Genomic DNA, 20,073 nt, shown 5'->3' with positions numbered 1-20,073 from the left:
CCCTGCACTCGCGGTACACCGGTGTACTGCAAGTGCAGTGCGATTTTTCTCTCGCCCCATAGTCTTGAATGGGTGCGAGAGAAACAAGGATCGCATTGCACCCGCAGCATGCTGCAACTGTTTTTTCGGTCCGATTAGGACTGAGAAAATAGTCGCTCATGGGTGCTGGCACATAGGCTAATATTGGTCCGAGTGGAATGCGATGTTTTATCGCATTTCATGCGCTCTGATTTTCACTCCGTGTGTCTTAGGCTGAATGGATCTATGCAAGTGAAATGAGAAGATCTACAGACAGGCTGCCAATCAATATCTCATGTAGGAGGAGGTGATCACTACACTGATGATTGAAAAACATGCAGGACACTGTCCAAGATGTCTCCTAGGCATGCGGATAGATGCAGTGCTCCTGAGTGAAAGGACATCATACAAGATGGCATCTGCCTTTATAGAATTGAGCTCAATAGGAGCCAAGCGGCATTATTCACAGGGAAGGTCTGTTCTGGCTCCGTAAAGCAGATCGGTGGGGTTTACTGGTGTTTCACCTCCCATTGAACTGATACTGATGACCTATTGTAACATAACAAAATAGATAACAAAAAAGTAGTGGACTAGACTTTAATGTAATATACAAGCCAAGTAAATCCCTCTGTACAGGTGGAGCATACTCAGTAGACACTGCTGTACTGTACTTGCGGCATGGCGCTGCTGCCACATAGAAATAACTTCACAGGAGGCTGTGCCCAGGTCAAAAAAAAAAAAAATATATTACATCAGAAAAAACTAAAATAAATGCTTTTAGGTTGGAATTACAACAAAGTTGTGATAAAAAAAAAAATGTGACAAGAAACATACACTGCAACGTCATGTGACAAATCATTCACACAGCATAGTAGTTTTTGCTTTTTAATAATCAGCATAAAGCTTTTCATTCCACTTCACTTTCATCATAATGTGAAAAATACATTATAAACAATAAACATTACCGCTCAAGAATGAACAGGAGTAAAGAGATGAAACAGGTAAAACATGAATAATTATTAGGATTTTTAACTTTTCTTATATATGGCCTTTGTTTTTAGCCGATTCTTCTGTTTCGACTGTTGCTGCTCCTTCAGACTTTCCTGTTTCTCTGTCCATTTTTCCATTCCTTGATCTATCTCATTACTGAGCATGATAATATGACTCTGTAAAAAGGGAAAAATATAAAAAGTCATTCCATAGGAGTATATTAGATACAGATCAACCACCAGCTGGGCAACAATTTATAGCTTAATTCTGCAGGCGACAGCATTGTCCAATTTTGAGGGTTTTGTTTAGACGCAGGTGTTTAATAGCATGATTCACAGGAAGACCAAACTTCAGACACTTACTGAGTGATCTGTAGCAGTGCGGATAGGCTGCCATTGTTTTTGGCAACGCAGGTCCTGTTTACGCAGGATGAGGTCCAAACAACGATGATGTTTTGGGCAATCCAAAAGATCATTTTACTCAAGGGATGAGAATTTGCCTGGTTTGTTGGGTGATCAGCAGGCTTTTTAGACAGCACGATTATGGTGAACCAAGCATTACAATAATCATGTAGGCTAAATGCACCTTTACATTCGGAGCACGCTGGGAATATTCCCTGGCATGAGTCGAATTAACATCCATTGACATATCCCTCAGAGTCTTAGGGGTACTTTGCACGCTGCGACATCGCTAGCCGATGCTAGGGATGCCGAGCGTGATAGTCCCCGCCCCTGTCGCACATGCGATATCTTGTGATAGCTGCCATAGCGAACAATATCGCTACGGCAGCTTCACACGCACTTACCTGCCCTGCGACGTCGCTCTGGCCGGCGACCCGCCTCCTTCCTAAGGGGGCGGGTCGTGCGCCGTCACAGCGATGTCAAACGGCAGGCGGCCAATAGAAGCGGAGGGGCGGAGATGAGCGGGACGTAAACATCCCGCCCACCTTCTTCCTTCTACATTGGCGGTGGAGGCAGGTAAGGAGAAGTACCTCGCTCCTGCGGCTTCACACACAGCGATGTGTGCTGCCGCAGGAACGACGAACAACATTGTACCTGTCGCTTCAGCGAAATTATGGAAATGACCGACACTACACAGATCACCAATTTACGACGCTTTTGCGATCGTTTATCGGTGCATCAAGGCTTTACACGTCGCGACGTAGTTACTGGCGCCAGATGTGTGTCACTTTTGATTTGACCCCGACGACATCGCAGTAGCGATATCGCAACGTGCAAAGTACCCCTTACACCATGTACAGGCTTCAATGTTAAAATACTGATTGTTTTTTCAAATTTGAAAACTCTACTGTATTAGTAGAAAAATTACACCACACTACAGTTTCTTATACAATTGGGGGGGAAAAAAAAAATTACAAGTGGGTGAAACTGCAATTCCACAATTGTTTTTTCCCAACATGGTAAAACGAACCTGGCAGTACACTATGAGATCAGCTATCAAGTGCGGGAAAAAATGCAGGTTCAGCGTGCGAACCTGCATCAAAGCAAGGAACATGACCTTGAATATAAATATACGTCACAGGTCGTGAAGGGATTCAACTTTTAGACACTTATTAAGAATTCATGGAAACCTTTCTTGGATTTTTTGGGGTGATTTGAACATTCCGTTGCTGGACTGCTGGTCAAAGAGGCAGTTGGTCAAAGAGGCAGTTGGTCAAAGAGGCAGTTGGTCAAAGAGGCAGTTGGTCAAAGAGGCAGTTGGTCAAAGAGGCAGTTGGTCAAAGAGGCAGTTGGTCAAAGAGGCAGTTGGTCAAAGAGGCAGTTGCATTGGGATGTCAAATATACAATAGCTCTGCCACATATAGATGGTGGTGTTCAGCTTCTGCGCTAACTTCATATAAGTCCTATTGTTTTATATACATAGACGTACAGACTATGTCCGAAAGAGGTTAAATGGTTATAGTACTAGGCTGATGAGCTATCCAAATATATAAATAAAACAAAAGTAATTCTTAGGTCTGGTTTTTTTTCCCATGCCTGGAAAACATTTAATGTCCTGGTGTTGTCACTATGACCTATTGGCGCAGATTAGCTGTATCAGAAGAATATTATTGAAATAAAAATAGATATCTACCTATCTATGTATGTATAGGTTACCAAATCAGAAAACCTATTGTACTGGTCAAAGGTTTGGACACGCATTAGGCATGCAAAAGTTTTCCTTGTTTTTATTGGAATGCGCACATTGTAGATTCAATCTGAATGCAACAAAACTATACAGGTAAGAACATTTAGAAATAAGGAGTACAGAAACATAGGTGAAAAAAAACCCAGAATATGTATTACTCTTAGATTCCTCAAAGTATCCCCCTATAAGGGTTCGCTTCCACTTGCATTTTGCATGGATGAGTGCAATCTGATAAAACATTGGCATGCTCTCACTCTAGTGCAAAACTATGGGGCAGTGTCCATCTGTGATTGATTTCTCATGTCACAGCGGCATGCAGAATGAATTGCAGCATGCTGCGTTTAGCAGCGAGTCTTGGCTCACGCACCCCCATACATGCCTATGGGAGCATGTAATACGAGTGCAGGGCAATAAACGCAGAGACAGATAGTGGAGGAGATGTGGAGAAAGTGCTCCCTCCCTCTTCTCCGTAACTGTGATGCGATTGTAAGATCACATCATAGTCTCATGACCCTCGTCTGACGCTCACAGTAGAGGGTCATTAGAATAGCTAGTTCATCAGTTACCAGCCTCAGAAATGGCAAATTGACAGCACCTTATATAACAGCCCTTATGAATGATGCACAGACATTATCTAGCAGACACATATCAACATTGACTGTCCAGAGAATGCAAGAAGGCAGCCTTAAGGCTATGTGCACACGTCTCTGCGTTCTGTTAAGCAGATTTATGCCACTGCATGTGCGTTTCAAAACGCAGCCGAAAAGCTGCGTTTGGAAAGCATTGTGCCTGCAGAATTCATGCGTTCTGGATGCTTGCTCTGCCACAGAGTGGGAAAAGCATCCGGAACGCACAAAAGACGTGACATGTTGCTTTTTAGAACCCAGCGTTTTGGCAAAATACTTCAGCAGCCGAAACGCTGCGTTCTAAAAAGCAACGTGAGGATGGAATTTGCACAATCTTCACAGTTTGTGCAGGGGACGCAGGACGCATGCTTTTACACTGTGGTGCAGAATGCAGTGTAAAAACATGAAAAAAGCACAAGTGTGCAAATAGCCTTATGGTCAAATTGGGATCCTAAGTAATGACTTCTGTGCAGCAAACATTAAGGAAAAAAAAAAGAGTGAACTTGTGTGGCCTAAAACACCACAAGGATTAGACCATTAGATCTGTGAAAATATGTACTGTGGTCTAATAAGGCAAAAGTTGAACTTTTTGCTACCAACAATCCTGTGTCAGATGAGGAAAAGGTGAGAGAATGATTTCAGCATTCATGGGGCTCACCGTTAAGCATGGTGGATGAAATGTGATGGTGTATGGATGTGATGGACATGTGATGGAGGGTGCTTTGCTGGAGACACTGTTGGTTATTTCAACCTCAAGGCACGCTTACTCAGCATGGCTACCACAGCATTCTGCCATAACATGTCATCCCATCTAGATTGCACTTAGCGAAACCATCATTTGTGTTCTAACAGGACAATGATCCAAACACTTCCAGACTATGTAAGGACTATGATCAAGAAAAAGAGGCACATGTGGCATCAGATAACATGGCCTTGACATTCCCTGACCTGACCACAATTAAGATGAAATTAATTGAGAGAAGGCAAAGGAGCCAACATGTGCTCAGCACCTCTGGGATCTCCATGAAAACTGCTGGAAAGCCATTGCAGGTGACTACCTGATAATGCTGCTTGAGAGATTGCCAGGGATGTGTAAATCTGTCATCAGAGTACAAGGAGGTACACTGAGGAATCTAAAGCCCGCTTTACACGTTGCAATGTATCTTACAATCCGTCGTTGGGGTCAAGTTGTAAGTGACGCACATCCGGCATCGTTCGTGACGTATTTGCGTGTGACACCTACGTGCGATCAAGATTGAACACAAAAACGGTGATCGCATACACATCGTATCTTTGTCTAGAATTGAACGTTTTGTTGATCGAATCTACTCAATTGCAGCGTGTGACATCCCTCATACGATGGTTTCCTCCCATAATCAGGACGTCATACTGTGAAGTGGTTGTGTCGTATCTTGTGGTGCTGATACGTCCATCGTATAATTGGTTGAAATTGTGTGCACATGAGTTTGGAAATGATCTCTCTAGAAATAGTTTTACTCAATCTCATTAAGTTGCAGCCTGTATGTATGTGTGATTTAATATTTATTGTCGTCGTGCGCAACAGAGTTGTGTCAAGGGCATACATCCTGCTTGTCCTGCTTTCTGGTTATTGAAGGTATTGGGGTTTTTTTTTAATTTTTTTAAAAAAAAATTTCCTTTAATAATCAGTTGGAATTTTTTTTTTTTTTTTTTTAACAAATATGAAATGTAAACATCATGAATGCTCATACTTCAGGTTTCAAAATGTTACATACATTAGATATATTTCACTGAAAAAACAGGAACAAACTTGCAAGGAAAAAGCGTTTATAAACGCACATGCGATGTCACCAATGGGGTTACCAACAAAAAAACCTTAATTGAGAGGCTTTTATAGACACAAAGTTAGCGAAATTCTGTCTGGTGTGTATAATCAATTAAATGATGTAAATGCGTTAACGACATGTATGCTTGGAGAGAAATAAAAAAAAAAAATACGTCACTGAACACATGATCACACGAAACAAACACAAAATTGTACAACTTAACACATAATACGAACGCACGTCTGACACCAAATAAACGACCTAGGTGCAATCTCAAAAGATTGCATATGCAACCGGGGCGTGTCACATCGCAAATGCGATTGTACAACTAATTGCAACGTGTAAAGCAGGCTTAAGGTTTAACACATATTCTTGTTTCCATGTGTTTTCCTTCGTGGTTTTGCTGCCTGCAGTCTGAGGCTACAATGTTCATCTATATATATAATTGCCTTATTCTGTCTGTCTTGCTCCAAAATGACGTCATTACAGTGACAACCGTCGCATTGGCCGCTCGGCTCCGCCTGGCCCCGCCCCCCGCACGGATTGGCCGCTGGGCCCAGCCCCCTGCAAGCATTCCCCGGACCCACACGGAGCCCCAACTCCCAGGTGACTGCTGCACCCCCGGGAGCCCACACCGGCAACTCAGCTGAGACATACCCTTGCGTTGCTGGGATCGTGCTGGAGCCGGCGTACGCTGGTAACCATGGTACACATCGCTTAATTACCCGATTGTGTACCATGGTTACCAGCGTATGCCGCCTCCCTGCCCATTCAGATCGTTAGTCTCCCACTGTCAAACACGCCGATGCGTGCCGCATAGCAGGAGACCAATAAACAAAAAATGAACCAGCACTGTCGCTTTGAATGGTTACCCCCGCACACTGTGCCCGCTCGGCCACGCCCCCCGCACACTTTGCCCGCTCAGCCATGCCCCCCGAACACTACATATGTATACTACACATTGGGCACCTACACACCTCCCCCCAGGACTACTCCTATTAGACTCCTCCCCCCAGGACTACTCCTCCCATTATACTCCTCTCTCCCCAGGACTACTCCTCCAACACACACACACACTGCACAAAACATACCTCCCCCAAAACACACACACACACACACACACACACAAACAACGCTGCAGACACACAGCGCTCCACAAACAACGCAACACACAAACAATACCGCTCTCACACAGCCCCACACAACACCCAGAACATTTACAGCGCCCTACACAAACACTTGGCAACTACACACAACATCTATCTATATATATCTATATTTATCTATATCTATCTACAGTTAGGTCCAGAAATATTTGGACAGTGACACAATTTTCGCGAGTTGGGCTCTGCATGCCACCACATTGGATTTGAAATGAAACCTCTACAACAGAATTCAAGTGCAGATTGTAACGTTTAATTTGAAGGTTTGAACAAAAATATCTGATAGAAATTGTTGGAATTGTACACATTTCTCTACAAACACTCCACATTTTAGGAGGTCAAAAGTAATTGGACAAATAAACCAAACCCAAAAAAAATTTTTTTATTTTCAATATTTTGTTGCGAATCCTTTGGAGGCAATCACTGCCTTAAGTCTGGAACCCATGGACATCACCAAACGCTGGGTTTCCTCCTTCTTAATGCTTTGCCAGGCCTTTACAGCCGCAGCCTTCAGGTCTTGCTTGTTTGTGGGTCTTTCCGTCTTAAGTCTGGATTTGAGCAAGTGAAATGCATGCTCAATTGGGTTAAGATCTGGTGATTGACTTGGCCATTGCAGAATGTTCCACTTTTTTGCACTCATGAACTCCTGGGTAGCTTTGGCTGTATGCTTGGGGTCATTGTCCATCTGTACTATGAAGCGCCGTCCGATCAACTTTGCGGCATTTGGCTGACTCTGGGCTGAAAGTATATCCCGATACACTTCAGAATTCATCCGGCTACTCTTGTCTGCTGTTATGTCCTCAATAAACACAAGTGACCCATTGCCATTGAAAGCCATGCATGCCCATGCCATCACGTTGCCTCCACCATGTTTTACAGAGGATGTGGTGTGCCTTGGATCATGTGCCGTTCCCTTTCTTCTCCAAACTTTTTTCTTCCCATCATTCTGGTACAGGTTGATATTGGTCTCATCTGTCCATAGAATACTTTTCCAGAACTGAGCTGGCTTCATGAGGTGTTTTTCAGCAAATTTAACTCTGGCCTGTCTATTTTTAGAATTGATGAATGGTTTGCAGCTAGATGTGAACCCTTTGTATTTACTTTCATGGAGTCTTCTCTTTACTGTTGACTTAGAGACAGATACACCTACTTCACTGAGAGTGTTCTGGACTTCAGTTGATGTTGTGAACGGGTTCTTCTTCACCAAAGAAAGTATGCGGCGATCATCCACCACTGTTGTCATCCGTGGATGCCCAGGCCTTTTTGAGTTCCCAAGCTCACCAGTCAATTCCTTTTTTCTCATAATGTACCCGACTGTTGATTTTGCTACTCCAAGCATGTCTGCTAACTCTCTGATGGATTTTTTCTTTTTTTTCAGCCTCAGGATGTTCTGCTTCCCCTCAATTGAGAGTTCCTTAGACCACATGTTGTCTGGTCACAGCAACAGCTTCCAAATGCAAAACCACACACCTGTAATCAACCCCAGACCTTTTAACTACTTCATTGATTACAGGTTAACGAGGGAGACGCCTTCAGAGTTAATTGCAGCCCTTAGAGTCCCTTGTGCAATTACTTTTGGTCCCTTGAAAAAGAGGAGGCTATGCATTACAGAGCTATGATTCCTAAACCCTTTCTCCGATTTGGATGTGAAAACTCTCATATTGCAGCTGGGAGTGTGCACTTTCAGCCCATATTATATATATAATTGTATTTCTGAACATGTTTTTGTAAACAGCTAAAATAACAAAACTTGTGTCACTGTCCAAATATTTCTGGACCTAACTGTATATCTATCTATCTATATCTATCTATATATAACAAAAATCATACATTAACTACACAATAAATTCCAGAATACCCGATGGGTTAGAATCGGGCCACCTTCTAGTATTCCAATAAGAACCATTGCATGAAAAGGTGTGTCCGATCTATGTGCAGCTCTACATACAGGACAGGCACTTACAGCCAGTTCTTTATTCTCCTCCTTTCTCCTGTTCTGTCCTTTCCACAGTGGAGCCGGTCGACCATCTGTTGGGAGATAATTATAAATTAACAGCTAGGAAAGGAAATATGTGCAAAATAAAAAAAAATGATTAGATATTACCCCTTAAAATTTAACAGAATAATTAATGTTTACAAATTCCTACTATATCCAGCAGGAACAGTTGCCACTATCTCAGAAACCAGAAGATCACCAAGCTCTGTGTCCAGCACGTTTCCGTGCTTCTGCCACCTTCCCAAGAGTTTCAGCATACTGTGCATCTCACAAAGTAGTGCTTTACCTGATTTCATATACATAGATAACCACCAAGCTCCATAATACAGTGCTCGTCACATGTGCAGACACCTCACCACATGTTAAGACCCACACCATCCCACCCTCCTCCTTGAACCCATTTGTCCCACATATAGATATGTGCTCCAAATTCATATTCAGCCTCCCCCTGCTTATGTAGAGAGCAGCCACCGGCTCATTATATTCAGTGCAGACTAGTACCTTATATCTACATGCCTTCCTTTCCACCATGTAGATTATTTCTCCCTTATCAGCATCGATATGCACAGAAGACAACTTCCCTATGTGATGCTGCCACCTTGTGGCTGAATTAATTGTGTCTCATCTAAAGCAACAAATGCATCACTTATTGCAGGAGTGGGGAACCTCTGGCCCGATGAAGTTTTCTGCAGCCCGTGGGTAGATTCCTGGGTCCACAGAGCTCAAGCTGGCCACCGCGTCTTGCCAAAAGCCGGGGCTTTAAATCCCCATGTGCGCTGCGAGGACATGCATTTCAGAGTCACACTTGCAAGAGACTCGCACCATGCCGGGTGATGTGAGACTAGCGCGAGTCACTTGCAAATGTGACTTCGGCGCCTAAGCGCTCACTACTGAACGCTATGTGAGCGTATCATTGAGTCGTCACACTTGCTAGTGCGCTCAGGACTTACTTTGTGGGCGGGGTTAGCGCTCTGCGCTCACGTCCCACAGAAGACGAGCAGCAGCTTTTCTGCTTCCGGTGCGGCGTGCGCCCCACTCCCTCCGGTGCGGCGTGCGCCCCACTCCCTCCGGTGCGGCGTGCGCCCCACTCCCTCCGGTGCGGCGTGCGCCCCACTCCCTCCGGTGCGGCGTGCGCCCCACTCCCTCCGGTGCGGCGTGCGCCCCACTCCCTCCGGTGCGGCGTGCGCCCCACTCCCTCCGGTGCGGCGTGCGCCCCACTCCCTCCGGTGCGGCGTGCGCCCCACTCCCTCCGGTGCGGCGTGCGCCCCACTCCCTCCGGTGCGGCGTGCGCCCCACTCCCTCCGGTGCGGCGTGCGCCCCACTCCCTCCGGTGCGGCGTGCGCCCCACTCCCTCCGGTGCGGCGTGCGCCCCACTCCCTCCGGTGCGGCGTGCGCCCCACTCCCTCCGGTGCGGCGTGCGCCCACTCCCTCCGGTGCGGCGTGCGCCCACTCCCTCCGGTGCGGCGTGCGCCCACTCCCTCCGGTGCGGCGTGCGCCCACTCCCTCCGGTGCGGCGTGCGCCCCCTCCCTCCGGTTGTGTGACCCCTGGTGCTCTGTGTGCCACCTATAGTGCTGTGTGCCCCATCCCCCAGTGCCATCCCCAGTGCTTTGTGCCCTCTCCAGAGCTGTGTGCTACCCCCCAGTGCTGTGTACCACCCCCAGTGCTGTGCCAGTGATGTCCATGTTCCCCTGTGTTGTCCGTGCCCTCTAGTGCTGTCCGTGCTCCCGTCGTGATATCCGAGCCCCTACTTGTGCTGTCTGTGCCCAACGTTCTGTCCATGCCCCCCAGTGATGTCTGTACCCCCCTAGTGATGCCTGCTCAACAGTGATGTGTGTGCCCCAACAGTGGCTGTCAGTGCCCCCCCAAGTGCTGTCTGTGCCCCTCAGCCATATACATGTATATGCTTCCCAATGATGGCTGTGCTGCAGCGACTCCTGTGATGTCTATGCCCCCGGCCCCTCCAAAGTATTGCCATGCACAGATATTCCTTCAGGGCTGCCACCCTTCCATATACTCATTTACCTACAAAACTCCAATCTGGAAGATCTGTCAAGGGACCATATTCAGAGCCACTGCGTGCAAAACCATGCCTGCAAAACAAATAAAAAAAAATAAAAATTATAAAAAACACAATGCCCAGATGCTTAATTACATACAAGTGCATCTCAATAAATTAGAATATCCTCAAAGTTAATTTATTTCAGAAATTCAATGCAAAAAGGGAAACATATTATATAGAATCATTACACACAGAATGATGTATTTCAAGTGTTTATTTCTTTTAATGTCGTTGATTACAGTCAATGAAAACTCAAAAGTCATTATTTCAGAAAATTAGAATAATTAGCAAAACACCTGCAAAGGCTTCCTAAGTGTATAAAATGGTCCCTTAGTCTGTTCAGTAGGCTACACAATTATGGGGAAGACTGCTGACTTGACAGATGTCCAGAAAGCAGTCACTGACACACCACAAGGAGGGTAAGCCACGAAAGGTCAGTGCAAAAGAAGCTGGCTGTTCAGAAAGTGCTGTATCCAAGCATATTAACGGAATGTTGCATGGAAGGAAAAAGTGTGGTAGAAAAAAAAGAGCACAAGCAACCGAGATAATCACAGCCTTGATAGGATTGTTAAGAAAAGGCCATTCAAAAATTTGGGGGACATTCACAAGGAGTGGACTGCTGCTGGAGTCAGTGCTTCAAGAGTCACCACACACAGACGTATCCAGGACATGGGCTACAACTGTCTCATTTCTTGTGTCAAGCCACTCATGACCAATAGACAATGCTAGAAGCGTTTTACCTGGGCCAAGTAGAAAAAGAACTGGACTGTTGCTTTGTGGTTCAAGGTGTTGTTTTCAGATGAAAGTAAATTTTACATTAGATTTGGAAATCAAGGTCCCAGAGTCTGGAGGAAGAGTGGAGAGGCCACAGTCCAAGCTGCTTGAGGTCTAGTGTGAAGTTTCCACAATCAGAGATGGTTTGGGGAGCCATGTCATCTGCTGGTGTAGGTCCACTGTGTTTTATCAAGACCAAAGTCAGCGGAGCCGCCTACCAGGACATTTTAGAGCACTTAATTCTTCCCTCTGCCGACAAGCTTTCTGGAGATGGAAATTTCATTTTCCAGCAGGACTTGGCACCTGTCCACACTGCCAAAAGTACCAATACCTGGTTTAATAACCACAGTATCACTGTGCTTGATTGGCCAGCAAACTCACCTGACCTAAACCCCATAGAGAATCTATGGGGTATTATCAAGAGGAAGATGAGACCCCAGACCCAACAATGCAGACGAGCTGAAGGCTGCTATCAAAGCTACCTGGGCTTCCATAACACCTCAGCAGTGCCACAGGCTGATCGCTCCATGCCACGCCACATTGATGCAGTAATTCACGCAAAAGGAGCCCAACCAAGTATTGAGGCATTTACTGTACAGACTTTTCAGTAGGCCAACATTTCTGAGTTTAAAATATTTTTTCAGTTGGTCTTATATAATATTCTAATTTTCTGAGATAATGACTTTTGGGTTTTCATTGGCTGTAAGCCATAATCAACATTAACAGAAATAAAACACTTGAAAAAGATCACTCTGTGTGTAATTACTTGTAATGCATTTCCGAAACAAATTAACTTTTTGATGACATTCTAGTTTATTGAGATGCACTTTATGTTATAAGGATCCAAAATACTTACTTAATTCTCCAGTCCTGTGAAGCACACAGCCAAGCATTGATATGCAGACTTCGTTTCCATGGGTAGCGTAAAAAACTATGGTACACCCCAAACTGCAGACGGGTCACTAAAAAAACAGCAGCATCAGATGTTATTTCAGTAATTACCTTATACCTAGAGGGGGTCACTGCCACCATGCCTACTGATCAATGGGCAGCAGGTGGCCTTAATAATCAAAGCAGGAGTAGGCAAAGGGAGTCTTTATGGCTTGTAATCACAGAACAGAATCGTTTAGGGCATTTTAACTAGAAATCAGTAAGCCTTTTGTTTTACTTGTCCCGCCAGAAGCTGATGCGTTTTGGATCCAAAGCTTTAGGGCGTGTGCATACTGTGCAGTCAACTGGACTTTTAGCAATTTTTCTTTGCTTTTTTTTTTTTTTAAAGGAGTTGTCTGACAAACTACAAAAAAATTTGATGAGCTAATCTGTGCTGTGTTGTCATATAAAACATCCCTGCATTATTTTTATTTTATAACTTTTGTTCCTCTTGAATTTTAACTTTATTCTCTGCAGCCGCATTATTTACCTGCAGCTCAACCAAACATGACATGTTTCACTGCCGAACTCAGTCACAGCTGTCACTGCCCAGCCTCACTGTCCAGCCCCGCCCTCTGCACACCCATTGGCTGTCAGTATTCTGCTACAGCACCTGATAGATAAATGAATACTATGTAATGAAAATTATATATAGCCCCCAATATGAGTCTATAAGAGCTATATACACACTTAGGCTGGAGTCACACTTGCGATTGACTCGCACGAGTGCAATGTGAGAAAATCTCGCATTACCCTCGGACCAATGTTAATCAATGAGGCAGCTCCTATTGGCTTTTTTTTCCTGAGTTCAAATCAAACCAAATAAAAAAATAAATAATTTAAAAAAAAAAAATGTCTAGATTTCTAGAGTTTCTTATGCGAGTCTCTCCAAAGCAAGTCTATGGGTGCGAGAAAAAAATGGGTAATTTATTGAATGTTCTCAGTGAGAGGAACATTCAATAATTTTTCAACTGGCTAACACGGTACCAAAACCTTTTCACTTGTAACAAAAAAAATGGATGTCACACGACGGCACACACACCATCCTAGTGTCATCCATTTTTCCAAATACAATTCTGTCATGTAGCAGAGAACACTGTAACTGCTCCTATACATGACTGTAATGACCAATTGCTGAGAAAAAAAATGGATCGCACACATATTGAATACAGATTGCTCACTGACTACGATCATGACAAAAATCACACTTGCATTGCAGTTGCATTGCACACGGATCAACACTCGGACAGAGCTCGTGCTACTCTCCGGCATGAGAATCCGACCAATTTTTCAATCGCAAGTGTGACGCCAGCAGCCATACTCCCACACATATATACACATATATATATATAAACAAAAATCATACATGAACTACACAATACGTAAATTCTAGAATACCCGATGCGTAGAATCGGGCCACCTTCTAGTATATATCGCAAGTGTGACGCCAGCAGCCATACTCGCACACACATACAGACCTAGTTATTATAATTTATAATATATATATATATATATATATATATATATATATATATATATATATATATATATATATATATATATATATATATATATATATATATATATATATATATATATATATATATATATATATATATATATATATATGTTGTTATGTGTAGTTACCAAGTGTTTGTGTAGGGCGCTGTACATGTTCTGGGTGTTGTCTGGGTGTGACGGGGGGTGAGAGCGGTGTTGTATGTGTGTTGCGTTGTTTGTGGAGCGCTGTGTGTCTGTAGCGTTGTGTGTGTGTTGCGCGGTTTGTGTGTGTGTGGTGTGTTTTGGGGGGAGGTATGTTTTGTGCAATGTGTGTGTTGTGCGGTATGTGCGTATATTTGTGTGTGCAGCGTTGTCTGTTTGTGTGGGTGTCTGTGTAGGGCAGTTGTTTGTGGTTCCCAGTGTGTGTGTGTGTGTGTGTGTGTGTGTGTGTGTGTGTGTGTGTGTTGGGGGGAGGTGTGCACCCCCCATCGTGCCCCATCCCCCATGCTGCGCACCCCCCATCGTGCTCCATCCCCCATGCTGCGCACCCCCCATCGTGCTCCATCCCCCATGCTGCGCACCCCCCATCGTGCTCCATCCCCCATGCTGCGCACCCCCCCATCGTGCTCCATCCCCCATGCTGCGCACCCCCCATCGTGCTCCATCCCCCATGCTGCGCACCCCCCCATCGTGCTCCATCCCCCATGCTGCGCACCCCCCATCGTGCTCCATCCCCCATGCTGCGCACCCCCCATCGTGCTCCATCCCCCATGCTGCGCACCCCCCATCGTGCTCCATCCCCCATGCTGCGCACCCCCCATCGTGCTGCGCACCCCCCATCGTGCTCCATCCCCCATGCTGCGCACCCCCCATCGTGCTCCATCCCCCATGCTGCGCACCCCCCATCGTGCTCCATCCCCCATGCTGCGCACCCCCCATGCTGCGCACCCCCCATCGTGCTCCATCCCCCATGCTGCCCCAGCATCAGCCTCTCTGTCCCCAGCATCAGCCTCTCTGTCCCCAGCATCAGCCTCTCTGTCCCCAGCATCAGCCTCTCTGTCCCCAGCATCAGCCTCTCTCCTCCCAGCATCAGCCTCTCTCCTCCCAGCATCAGCCTCTCTCCTCCCAGCATCAGCCTCTCTCCTCCCAGCATCAGCCTCTCTCCTCCCAGCATCAGCCTCTCTCCTCCCAGCATCAGCCTCTCTCCTCCCAGCATCAGCCTCTCTCCTCCCAGCATCAGCCTCTCTCCTCCCAGCATCAGCCTCTCTCCTCCCAGCATCAGCCTCTCTCCTCCCAGCATCAGCCTCTCTCCTCCCAGCATCAGCCTCTCTCCTCCCAGCATCAGCCTCTCTCATCCCAGCATCAGCCTCTCTCATCCCAGCATCAGCCTCTCTCATCCCAGCATCAGCCTCTCTCATCCCAGCATCAGCCTCTCTCATCCCAGCATCAGCCTCTCTCATCCCAGCATCAGCCTTTTCTGTCCCCAGCTGATGCCTTTTCGGTCCCCAGCATCAGCCTCTCTCCTCCCAGCCTACCCCAGCCTCAGCCTCCCCCAGCATCAGCCTCTCTTCTCTCAGCCTCCCCCAGGATCAGCCTCTCTCCTCCCAGCCTCCTCCAGCACGCCGTGCTCCTCTGCCGACACTCACAGATCCGATCGCATACACTCTCACACACACCCGATCGCATACACTCACGCACACACACATTGACGATATTGCACATACGCGCTCATACTCACAACATCCGGAGATACCACATGCTTCTGGCCATGTGATCCTCCGGCAGGTCCTGGAAGCTCACAGCACAATATCGCCGCCGAGAAGCAAGCGATATCACGGGATGTTGTGAGTATGTGGATGCGATGTGATGTGTGTGTGTGAGAGTGAGTGTGATCTGATGTGTGTGTGTGTGTGTGTGTGCTGTTATGTGTGTGCGTGTATGTATTTTCCGCCGCTGCAGGACCTTGATGCGCTGGTAACTATGCTACCATGGTTACCAGCGCATCTCGTCCCCCGCTCGCACGGGAACCCACACCAGCATACGCCGGCCAGCCCCAGCAATGCGAGGGTATGTGTCGGCTGGTTTGGCGGCGTACGCTGATGTGGGCTCCAAGGGGTACAGTACTCACCTGGTAGTCGTGGGTCCGTGACCGTGTCAGTTTGGGGAATGCGGGGGGGCGGGGCCAGAGCTAGCGTGCATTGCGTGAGGGGGGCGGGGCGTGGCCGAGTTGCCAATGCCTGCAGGGTGCCGGGGCGAGAGGCCAATCTGTGGGGGGGGGGGGGGGGCGGAGCCTGGGCGAGCGGCAGGCCAATCCGTGTGGGGGGCGCAGCCTGGGCGAGCGGCCAATCCGTGCGGGGGGGGGCGGGGGCCATGGTGAGCCCAGCGGCCAATCAGCTTTGTGTCACCGTATGGACACAATTTTGGAGCAAGACAGAGACAGACAGACAGACAGCCAGACAGAATAAGGCAATTATATATATAGATATTATATATATTTATATTTTTGCCTTATTCTGTCTGTCTTGCTTCAAAATTACGTCATTACAGTGACAACCGTCGCATTGGTCGCCCGGCCTGGCCACGCCCCCTGCACGTTGTGCCCGCTCGGTCACGCCCCCCCACGCTGTGCCCGCTCGACCACACCCCCCGCACACATAGGGCACCGATACACCTTCCCCCAGGATTACTCCACCTATTATACTCCTCTCTCCCCAGGACTACTCCTCCTATTATACTCCTCTCCCCCCAGGACTACTCCTCCTATTATACTCCTCTCCCCCAGGACTATTTTCCTCCTATCATCCTCCTCTCCCCCCGGGACTATTCCTCCCATTATACTCCTCTCCCCCAAGGACTCCTCCTCCTATTATACTCCTCTCCTTTAAAGGACTACTCCTCCAACACACACACACACACCCACACACTGCACAAAACATACCTCCCCCAAAACACACACACACCCACACAAACCGCGCAACACACAGCACCACACAAACACTGCAGACACACAGCGCTCCACAAACAACGCAACACACAAACAACACCGCTCTCACCCCCCCACACACACCCACACATTTACAGCGCCCTACACAAACACTTGGCAACAACACACAACAACATCTATATCATAAATAAATAAATATATAAATATATATATAACAAAAATCATACATTAACTACACAAATTCTAGAATACCCGATGCGTTAGAATCGGGCCACCTTCTAGTCTATATATATAATTGCCTTATTCTGTCTGTCTGTCTGTCTGTCTGTCTGTCTGTCATGCTCCGAAATTGTGTCCTTACGGTGACACAAAGCTGATTGGCCGCTGGGCTCGCCATGGCCCCGCCCCCCCCACACGGATTGGCCTCTCGCCCCGGCTCTCTGCAGGCCCCGCCCCCTCACGCAATGCACGCTCGCTCTGGCCCAACTGACACGGAGCTCCGATTCCCAGGTGAGTACACACACACATCAGATCACACTCACTCTCACACTCACTCTCACACACACCTCACACATCACAACATGCTGGGATATCGCTTGCTTCTACACGGCCTCCGTCAAGATCCCAGCATCGCAAGGTTATGTCTGGCGCAGCCGGGATCTTGACGGAGGCCGTGAAAGCTGGTAACCATTATACACATCGGGTAACTAAGGTCCCTTAGTTACCCGATGTGTATCATAGTTACCAGTGTACACCGGCTCACACTCACTCTCACACACACATCACATCGCATCCACACATCAAGGTCCTGCAGCTGCGGAACATACACACACACACACACACACACACACACAAATCAGATCACACTCACACACACCTCACACATCACATCGCATCCAAATACTCACAACATCCTGGGATATCGCTTGATTCTCGGCGGCGATACTGTGCTGTTGTGAGCTTCCAGGACCTGCCGGGGGATCACATGGCCAGAAGCATGTGATATCCCCGGATGTTGTGAGTATCAGCGCGTATGTGCAATATCGTCAGTGTGTGTGTCTTTGTGTGTGAGTGTATGCGATCGGGTGGGTGTGAGTGTATGCGATCGGGTGGGGGTGTGTGGGTGTATGCGATCGGGTGAGTGTGAGTGTATGCGATCGGGTGAGTGTGAGTGTATGCGATCGGGTGTGTGTGAGTGTATGCGATCGGGTGTGTGTGAGTGTATGCGATCGGGTGTGTGTGAGTGTATGCGATCGGGTGGGTGTGAGTGTATGCGATCGGGTGGGTGTGAGTGTATGCGATCGGGTGGGTGTGAGTGTATGCGATCGGGTGGGTGTGTGTGGGTGTGAGTGTATGCGATCGGGTGGGTGTGAGTGTATGCGATCGGGTGGGTGTGAGTGTATGCGATCGGGTGGGTGTGAGTGTATGCGATCGGGTGGGTGTGAGTGTATGCGATCGGGTGGGTGTGAGTGTATGCGATCGGGTGGGTGTGAGTGTATGCGATCGGGTGGGTGTGAGTGTATGCGATCGGGTGGGTGTGAGTGTATGCGATCGGGTGGGTGTGAGTGTATGCGATCGGGTGTGTGTGAGTGTATGCGATCGGGTGTGTGTGAGCGTATGCGATCGGGTGGGTGTGAGTGTATGCGATCGGGTGGGTGTGTGTGGGTGTGTGTGTGTGTATGCGATCGGATCTGTGAGTGTCGGCAGAGGAGCACGGCGTGCTGGAGGAGGCTGAGAGGAGAGAGGCTGAACCTGGGGAAGGCTGGGATGGGGAGGCTGATGCTGGAGACGGAGAGGCTGATGCTGGCGCAGCATGGCGGATGGAGCACCTTTGGGAGTGCGCAGCATGGCGGATGGAGCACGTTTGGGAGTGCGCAGCATGGCGGATGGAGCACGTTTGGAAATGCGCAGCATGGCAGATGGAGCACGTTTGGGAGTGCGCAGCATGGGGGATGCAGCACGATGGGGAGTGCGGAGTATGGCGGATGGAGCACGTTTGGGAGTGCGCAGCATGGAGGATGCAGCACGATGGGGAGTGCGGAGTATGGCGGATGGAGCACGTTTGGGAGTGCGCAGCATGGCGGATGGACCACGTTTGGGAGTGCGCAGCATGGCGGATGGAGCACGATGGGGAGTGCGCAGCATGGCGGATGGAGCACGTTTGGGAGTGCGCAGCATGGGGGATGGAGCACGATGGGGAGTGCGCAGCATGGCGGATGGAGCACGATGGGGAGTGCGCAGCATGGCGGATGGAGCACGTTTGGGAGTGCGCAGCATGGCGAATGGAGCACGTTTGGGAGTGCGCAGGATGGGAGATGGAGCACGATGGGGGGTGCGCAGCATAGGGGATGGAGCACGTTTGGGAGTGCGCAGCATGGGGGATGGAGCACGTTTGGGAGTGCGCAGCATGGCGGATGGAGCACGTTTGGGAGTGCGCAGCATGGCGGATGGAGCACGATGGGGAGTGCGCAGCATGGCGGATGGAGCACGATGGGGAGTGCGCAGGATGGGAGATGGAGCACGATGGGGGGTGCGCAGCATACGGGATGGAGCACGATGGGGAGTGCGCTGCATGGGGGATGGAGCACGATGGGAAGTGCACACCTTTCCCCAACACACACACATACGCGCACGCGCGCACTGCACAACACACCACACACACACACTGGGAACCACAAACAACTGCCCTACACAGACACCCACACACGCAGACAACGCTGCACACACAAATATACGCACATACCGCACAACACGCACATTGCACAAAACATACCTCCCCCCAAAACACACCACACACAAACTGCGCAACACACACACAACGCTACACAAACAACGCAACACACAAACAACACCGCTCTCACCCCCCATCACACCCAGACAACATCCAGAACATGTACAGCGCCCTACACAAACACTTGGTAACTACACACAACATCCATCCATCTATCTATCTATCTATCTATCTATCTATCTATCTATCTATCTATCTATATATATATATATATAAACAAAAATCATACATGAACTACACAATACGTAAATTCTAGAATACCCGATGCGTAGAATCGGGCCACCTTGTAGTTACATATAATCCTCCCTCATGCACTCTCTTCTCCGCC

The 20,073-nt window shown here is 48.0% G+C and overlaps 1 protein-coding gene across 1 annotated transcript in view; it reads right to left on the bottom strand.

Moving 5' to 3' along the window:
* Window positions 1–601: 601 nt before the first annotated feature.
* The window catches only part of MRPL52 (mitochondrial ribosomal protein L52), a 41,237-nt gene continuing 21,765 nt past the window's right edge, over window positions 602–20,073 (bottom strand). The window contains exons 2-5 of the mRNA XM_075340875.1: window positions 12,437–12,542; window positions 10,770–10,837; window positions 8,714–8,778; window positions 602–1,184 (exon numbers count right to left, since the gene is read on the bottom strand). Of these exons, the coding sequence (XP_075196990.1) occupies window positions 1,047–1,184; window positions 8,714–8,778; window positions 10,770–10,837; window positions 12,437–12,542 (377 nt within the window). The 3' untranslated portion in view covers window positions 602–1,046. The remainder of the gene's footprint in view (window positions 1,185–8,713; window positions 8,779–10,769; window positions 10,838–12,436; window positions 12,543–20,073) is intronic.

The sequence above is a fragment of the Anomaloglossus baeobatrachus genome, chromosome 1 (assembly GCF_048569485.1).
Source record: "Anomaloglossus baeobatrachus isolate aAnoBae1 chromosome 1, aAnoBae1.hap1, whole genome shotgun sequence".
Lineage (NCBI taxonomy): Eukaryota > Metazoa > Chordata > Amphibia > Anura > Aromobatidae > Anomaloglossus > Anomaloglossus baeobatrachus.
This window is presented reverse-complemented; position numbering and strand designations above follow the sequence as displayed.